The sequence below is a fragment of the Puntigrus tetrazona genome, chromosome 19 (genome assembly GCF_018831695.1).
Source record: "Puntigrus tetrazona isolate hp1 chromosome 19, ASM1883169v1, whole genome shotgun sequence".
Lineage (NCBI taxonomy): Eukaryota > Metazoa > Chordata > Actinopteri > Cypriniformes > Cyprinidae > Puntigrus > Puntigrus tetrazona.
Window position 1 is genome coordinate 19,035,857 of NC_056717.1, and position 8,323 is coordinate 19,044,179.

The 8,323-nt window shown below is 43.2% G+C and overlaps 1 protein-coding gene across 2 annotated transcripts in view; it reads left to right on the plus strand.

The window, feature by feature from the left end:
• The window catches only part of meaf6 (MYST/Esa1-associated factor 6), a 3,391-nt gene extending 733 nt beyond the window's left edge, over positions 1-2,658 (plus strand). The window contains exons 3-8 of one of the 2 annotated variants that reach the window (XM_043218026.1): positions 58-145; positions 237-282; positions 556-745; positions 1,769-1,798; positions 2,086-2,119; positions 2,245-2,658. In XM_043218026.1, the coding sequence (XP_043073961.1) occupies positions 58-145; positions 237-282; positions 556-745; positions 1,769-1,798; positions 2,086-2,119; positions 2,245-2,259 (403 nt within the window). In that variant the 3' untranslated portion in view covers positions 2,260-2,658. The remainder of the gene's footprint in view (positions 1-57; positions 146-236; positions 283-555; positions 746-1,768; positions 1,799-2,085; positions 2,120-2,244) is intronic. The other variant, XM_043218027.1, reaches the window with a different exon arrangement.
• The last annotated feature ends 5,665 nt before the right edge of the window (positions 2,659-8,323 follow it).

Below are 8,323 nucleotides of genomic sequence, written 5' to 3' on the forward strand. Positions count from 1 at the left end.
CACTGATGAAAAATCATAAAAACCATACAGATTTAAATCAACTGTCTCCTCCTTAAGGAATTCAAACAGCAAGACTGATCGCAGGAATAGGAAATTCAAAGAAGCAGAACGACTTTTCAGCAAGTCCTCCGTCACATCAGTGGCGGTCAGTATCTTAGAAATGTGCATACTTTGTGTATATGAAATAACGTGCTCGAAGGTAATTAAAAAAATGTTTTTGGTGGATTGTCACGCAGGCTGTTTGTGCTCTCGGAGGGATTCCCGATCATATGAATGAAAAACGTGAGTATAATCGCAAGTAAATAATGCCTGCAAGAAATATCAATTTTAAATGGGCTGTATTTTAATACCTAATAAGATAGGAATCGTAATTTTGTGGCCCATAGGCTCATTCGAGTATTTGAAATCAAGTACAGCATTTCAGGGACTCGGCAGTAAAAAGGGATTTAGCGAAATTGAGATTGAATTGAATCAGTCTGTTTTATCATATGATTTCTAGCTTGTAAACGTTCTTTTCTTCTTCTTCTTCTTCTTCTTCTTCTTCTTCTTCCTTAGGAGAGCCAGGAAGCGGAACAGAGAGCGACACGTCCCCAGATCTCCAAAACCAGGAAAACGAGCCCAGTCAGGAAGACACGGAGGAGGCAGATGGAGCCCTGCAAGACCTGAAACCCCAGAAAGCTGCCTCCTCGTCCTCTGGAAGCCACCACAGCAGCCACAAGAAACGCAAGAACAAGAACAGACACAGGTACCCGATCCCCAGCAGGCCCTCGGGGGCCAGGACGCAACGTCGTTTCTTTGCTTGGAAACTCATGCTGGCTGATTCAGCGGTTCTTATTGGTTCTTAAATGAAGTAATGTCTTGTGGACACATCTGAATATGAGAGCAGTTGTAAATGAACACGCAGATGATTATGATGCTTCTTTTTTTTTTACTTCAGTGTCATAGTGCTGTGGCTCCTGCTCAGCTCAGTTTGCTTTGGTTTCTACTTTTAGTGTCTTTATCTACACTTTACTCTCATGTGAGTCAAGCCTAGATTCTCTCACTCTGTCCTGATATTTGATGCTGTTTTGCATCAATTTTAACACCAGCATTTGTTTTAGAGATATATATATATATTCTGCCTAGAGTATTTAAAGCAACTACTACACTTTTATAGATGAAATTTATAATGCAGATTTCAAAGGTTAGATATTAACAGGATTTAAAATTTTAATTTTTCTTATTAATTTAATTTTTTTAGGGATTGATTCTTCTTACGGACAAAATTCATTGTTCTTAATTAGTTTTAACAATTTGCTGCCTCCTGTTTGACGATTAAAGTTTCAAGTTTATCTTGTGTGATTAGTCTCAAAAACATTTACGACGAAAATGGCAAAGCAACACATTATAGGAACAAAACACAAATTCCAAATGCAAACTATTTTTTTTTAAATTAAATTAAGCAATTTTTGTTACACTTTTAACGAAATAACGTTTTAACCCTTTCATGTCCATCACGTGATTCCAGCCATTAACGCTCTTCAAAAACTTGATCTTTCCGTCTTTCTTTTGGAAGCTGATGGTTGCATTCAGGATGACTTGTGATGAAATAGGATGAGCGCTAGTTAGGATCCTGTATTTACTAACTCACTAGATAGGATGCAGTAGTGTCTGTCCTGTCGTTCATCTAGTGTTCTACTGAAGGTAGTGGACTGTGAGACTGATGTGCTCCTCAGTGTAGTGCACTAACCTCTGATGCTCTCTTCCTTCCTAACGCTGCCCCCTTCAGCCCTTCTGGCATGTTTGATTATGACTTTGAGTAAGTCTCAATTTTACTTCCTGTTTCTCACTCACGTGTCTTCTGTCCGTTAGCTGCGTGGGGCCGTTCACGTCACGTGGACGAATGCTATGGCGCTTGCTTCTCCCTGATCATTCGCAGATGTTGCCGCAGTTTCTTTTTTTGGTTTTACGTTTCTTTTCCAGCTGCATGTTTGTGGAGTTCATAGAGATGATGGGTTTAGAGTTAGTTGCATGCAGGGTGTTTAACAGGCTTATTGTTTATCGTACCGGGATGGGCTTCTCGTTAATTTATGTTTTTCCTTACAGATTTGACATGAAGATGAACAAGAAACCCAGAGCAGTAAGTTCAGATATACTAAAAATGATTTGTTTATATGTGCTTATGCAAATTTCATCTGTAGAAACTTTTACTGTTATGTCTGAGTGTTTTTTTTTTTTTCTCACTGTAAATGTTTGATTCTGCAGGATTACTCTGCCTAAAAGATCCGGATAATATTCATGCAAACCAAACCTCTTCAGCCAGCTCCAGTTCTCTCGGGTCTAGATCACCTGGATCTTACACCACGTTTCTCCATGTCGTGCTTCTTTCTCAACTGTAGTGAAGCTCTCATGTGATTTTTATTCTCCAATGAATTCAGATCCACCTGTTATTGCATGATATGTATTGCAGACATGAGGTTTCCATCTTTGCTCATAATGGAATCTTTTTATTTATGATGTTACATGGATGATGTATCAGTGGAACCGTTCCTGCTTTTTGGATATCCTTCACTTTTGTTTTGTAAAACTTGTGTAGCTAATGTAAAAAGTTGGTCATGTCTTTACTTTTTTGTTGTTTTATACCATCTTGTTTTGAATAAAAGTGAAATAAGACAATGATATGTTGTTTGTTGAGTAGATCTTGTGGGGGTTTGGATCTCAATCAAATGTCTGTATATGTCTATGATGTATATAATGTACATATAAGAGGATAAAAATATTTTGCTGAATTCCTTTATATATAATGTTCATATCAAAACTGCATATTTTCCTTATCAATATCTGCCTAATGCATGTTATTCTATTTCAGTAGGACTTTTAAGAGTACAGAATGAACTTGTTTTACTTATGGTAACGTTTGCTAGTTATTAAAATGAAAAGCTTTATTCTAAGTTCACAGTGAACCGACAGCCTAACACAAATGAACGACTTTTAGTAAGATTACTGTTTATATTTTTATATAGCCCCAGTAAAACGGCAAAGTTATAGCTTTATTAATCTATTAAAAGTGTATCAGTGAACAAATTCAAGTGCGCTTAAAAACAGGTGTCTGCGAAACAATTTTTAGAGACGGTAAAAAATATGAAGAAAAAAGACAATGTGCTTTGAAGCTAAGAGAAAAGCTGCAGTGTCCATCTACTTTCAGAGCTGCTGACGACTTTGCAAAGACCGAAGCAAAAGCCTCAGCTTCCTTCTCTCTCAAAGATAATTGTGCCTCATAATCCATCTTCTTTCTTCTCATTTGTTTTCTTGTTAACTTGCACTCTTCTTCCAGCTGTTGCTGTGTTATGTCACAAACCAATAAGCTAATAACACACATAAAGATACATAAATACACATGCATGTCCGCCACTAGCAACATTTGATCTATCTTGCAAGTAAACAATGGGTCTGGTTGCACGTCCTGATTTTTCTGAGGTTGACGTGTTCCTAGATCAACATATTTTGTTGACCCTGGAACATTTTAATCCAAAAATTTAGTCATGACCATATCTCTACACCTATAACCTAACCTTACTCATGAGTAATGCCTAAAATGATAGATGAATGGCACTGATGTACAAGCACAGAACACTGATTGTAAGCCTAAACTTCAAAAACTATAAAATGGTTCTTTAATTCTGATTGGTTAATCACAATGATGCTCCGGGATCAACAAAGATGTTGATCCAGGAACATGTTGCACTCAAGTCTGTCTCTGGTCAAGTCAAGTTACACTCATCACGTTAATTACAATAAATTAATTTACATATTCAATTTGAAAGATGAAAATAGCAATAGAAAATAGTAGTGCAAAAACATTATGTTGTAAAAACAGTATGTTGGATGAAGGTTCCTGATTAAGGAAAAGAGGTGGTTGATAACCTATTGTACATTAAAAGGGAGACATACCTGTGGACGCTACAGGAAGGGAATTGTGGGAATAGTCAAACCACTGTAGCTGCTGACTCCAGGAGCTCGGACAGTGTGATGCCATACAGCAGAGAGCTCTCTCTTGATCCTGGTTGTCTCGCTCGGACTACCCATTGGTCTGGGGGTGAAAACCTGAAAACAGATTCGTAGAAGAACTCTTTCCAAAACCGGAAGAAAAATTGTGGTCCTCTGTTGGAGACCACATCCACCGAAAGGCCATGAATTCGGAAGACGTGGTCCACCTGTGCGGTCTATTTGGCGGAGGAGTATTTGGGCAAAGGGATAAAATGGGCCGCTTTGAAGAAGTGATCCACCACCGTCAGTGTGCCTCTTGATGGGGGAAGGCCAGAAACAAACTCAAGGACCAGGTGTGACCAAGGACGAGAAGGAATGGGCACAGGCTGCAACCAACAAACAGGAGACTGGTTAGATGTCTTATTTTGAGCACACACCGAGCAAGCCAACACAAACTGCCTGACATCAGAAGCCATGGATGGCTACCAAAATTCACTGACGGATGGTAGCCAGCGATCTCTGAACCCCTGGCTGACAGGCTACCCTGGACTCGTGACCCCACCTCAGGTCGCAGTGCAGCTGGCACAAACATCTGACCCTCCAGACACCCCTCTGGTACCTCCCCCTCCCGTCCGGCCTTCCTCACTTGCTGCTCGACATCCCAGGAGAGGAACCCCACCACCACCCCCTTAAGGAGAATTTTATCAGGATCCAAATCCCTCCTAGGACCCTCGAACAGACGAGAAAGGGCATCAGGCTTAGTGTTCTTAGAACCTGGCCAATACGAGAGGGAGAAGTCAACCGCCCAAAGAAGATTGCCCAGTGAGCCTGGTGAGCATTTAACCTATTGGCCGAACAGATATTGCAGGTTCTTATGATCTGTCCAAAGCAAAAAGGGCTGCACAGCTCCCTCCAGCCACTGGTGCCACTCCCCCAGAGCCAGCCTGACCACCAGCAGCTCCCTGTTACTTATGTCATAATTTCGCTCTGCAGGGTTCAGACAGTGAGAGAAAAACGCACAGGCGTGCACCTTCTCATCTCTAGGGGACCGGTGGGATAGGACCTCACTTACCCCGACCTCTGAGGCATCTACCTCAACAATAAACTGACATTCAGGATCTGGAAGACAAAGAATAGGAGCAGAGATGAAATGGGACTTAAGAACAACAAAGGCCTCCTGAGCCTGAGAATTCCACCTGAATGATACCTTGGGTGAGGTAAGTGCCATTAAGGGTGCAGCGACCAGGCTAAAGTTCCAGATACCCCAAGAACCGCTGCAGTGCCTTCTGAGAGTAGGGGGTTGGCCACTCGGCTACGGCCCTTACCTTGGCAGGATCAGCTTTAATCCCCTCCGCTGAAATAATGCCCCAAGAACAAAACTTGGTGTGGAACACACACTTCTCCGCGTTGGCATAAAGCTGGTTCTCCAGCAACCGTTGTAGCACCTGACAAACATGTTGAGTGTGTACCTGCAAGACAGAAGATAAGGATATCAAGATGCACAAAGAAAAATCTGTTTACCATGTCCCTCAACACGTCATTGATCAGGGCCTGAAAGACAGCTGGGGCATTGGTAAGCCCAAAGGGTAAGACTCTGTATTCGAAGTGTCCCCTAGGGGTGTTAAAGGCTGTCTTCCACTCATCCCCCTCACAGATACGGACCAAATGATAGGCGTTGCGGAGGTCTAGTTTAGTAAAGACCTTGGCCCTCAACTCAAAGGCAGAGGATATAAGAGGTAGAGGATACCTGTTTCTAATGTTGATGTCATTTAGACCTCGATAATCGATGGAAGGGCGCAGGGAGCCATCCTCCTTAATGAAGAACCCAGCACCAGCAGGTGAAAAAGAGGGTCGGATGAGGCCAGCATTTAAGAACTCCTTAATATACTTGTCCATGGACTCTCTTTCAGGACCAGACAAGGAGTACAAACGCCCTCTAGGTGGAGAAGTGCCTGGGAGGAGATTGATGGCACGAAGGTAGGGCCGGTGAGGAGGTAAGGATGTGGCTAGAGACTTACTGAAGACCCGACAAAGATCATGGTACTCCGCTGGGACTCTAGAGAGATCAGCGGTTTCCATCTGAAACACAGAAGACAGGAGACAAGGCAGCAACCAAACATGAAGCAAGACAGGACTGACTCCGAGATAGCAGTTTCCTGACCAATGCACGTGAGGCTTGTGCTGCACCAACCACGGGTGCCCCAGGACAACAGGGACTCCCGGGTAGTCAAGAAGGTACAGCTCAGTTACCTCACTGTGATTGCCAGAGACCACTAGACTTACTGAAAGAGTGGAATGGGTGATGGAGAAGAGAAGGAGGCCATTGAGAGAGCGAACAGGGATGGGGAAAGGGAGAGGAATGGCAGGAATTCCCCACTGTGCTGCAACCTTGGTGTCCAAAAAATTGCCCTCAGCTCCTGAGTCCACAAGAGTGAATGGAATCCTCAAACTGAATGGACACAGGAAGCAGGTTAAGAGACTTGGGGGATTCAGAACATGGAGAAACACCCATCAGGATCCCCCAACTTGCTGATGGGCCCCGGCTTTTAAAGGACACCAGATAGCTCTGTGTTCAGACTTCCCACAGTATAGGCAGAGACCTCGAGTCAGTTGATCCTGCTTCTCCTTGGCAGTAAGACGAAGGTGGCCCACCTGCATGGGTTCTGGGTTGGCTGTAGGAGGTGAGGTGGTGAGGGTGAGCAGTCCACCGCTGACGGCGATGCACCTTTACATGCAGTGCCAGTTCCACTAGGGAGCCAAGATCACGAGGCAGTTCATGGGTAACAATCTCATCTTGGATCTCATCGTCCAGCCCCTCCCGAATCCTAGCTCATAAAACAGCCTCATTCCAGTCACAGGTGGCCGCCAGAGTTCTAAATTAGATGAAGTCATCTGTGACTGAGCAACCGTCCTGCCTCAGCTGCACCAGCTGGGAGGCTGCCTCCTCACACCTGAGCAGATCAGTCAAACAACTTAATCATTTTGGCTCGGAACTCCTGGAATGTGGCACAGAAAGGGGCACGAGCATCTCACACAGCAGTTGCCCAATCATGAGCCCTCGCTTTAAGGAGGATGATCACAAATGCCACCTGAGACTCCTCCATGGCATAACGGCGGGGCTGGAGTGCAAAGACCAAGGAGCACTGGGACAGGAAGGCGGACACAAACTAGGATCCCCGTCATAGGGGGGAGGACTGTTGGCGTGGGGTTCTGGCCCAGCCTTAGGTGGAAAATAGGCCAGGGAGGCAGCAGTGCGGCTGGCCTGGGCCTCTTACCGGAGCTCCAGCACCCTGACACTGAGCTCAGCAACTTGGGCTGTCAGAAGGTCAATGTCTCTTGAGGTAGCAGTTAATTGGGTAGAATGTTGGCCAAGGAAAATGCCCTGTTGTGTCACAGCAGTCCTGACTTGGTCTTCTCCTGCTGAATCCCAACGAAAGTCAGTTGCAGGTTTACAACTTAAATTGTCTTTAAACAAAAACTTGACTGGGGCAGAGGAACGGAAGACATAATTCCAGACAGAAAAATAGTGTCTGCATAAGTCCTGCTCCTTCATCCCAGCACAAGATCCAAAAGGGGCAGGTGAGGAGGAACTGCAAAACACAGCATTGGAGGAACCAGGACAGGAACAGGGGAACAGAGGTCTGGAGGAAACAAGAGGCAGAGCGAGCAAAGGAGTAAAACTAAAAAATACCAGCTATGCTTGGAGCCTACATAGACAAGGCAGGACAGGACATTAAAAGACTAGATACAAATGCAGCATCCTCACACCACAACGTTCAGACATAAGACTGCAAACGAGGGGAACTTAAGTAGATGGGCAATTAAGAAGCTAATGATCCACATTAATCAAGTGACAATGGTAAGGGAAAAAAAAGCACATAGCAAACTGTTAGACAGACAAAAAACAAATACAAACTGATCAGACTGAAGTCATGACACTTCCTGGCTACTCCTCATTTTTCTTTCTCAGTAAATAAATATTTAAAAATGGTTTAATTTAAGTTCAAATTTTTATACAATTCTAGTCTACATCTCTTCAAAAAAGTGTATAGTTTGGTGTGCGCCATAAGTTTTGTGTGCGCCATTTACATTTGAAACACATTACATCCCCATTTCTAAAAACGTTGTAATATTTTACAAAACACAAATCACCATTTTTTAATAGTTTTATTTTTATTTAACTGACAAAATGTTCTATTCTTACTTTACCATTGTTGCGTAAACAAATGCTGAGATTAATTTTAATGTATAAAAATACAATTACTATTTTACAATACTAACACAACACACCAAATACAGAGACAAATGTTAACGTGTAAATACAGGAGGAGCTTTGACATCCCTGAAATTCAGAGAA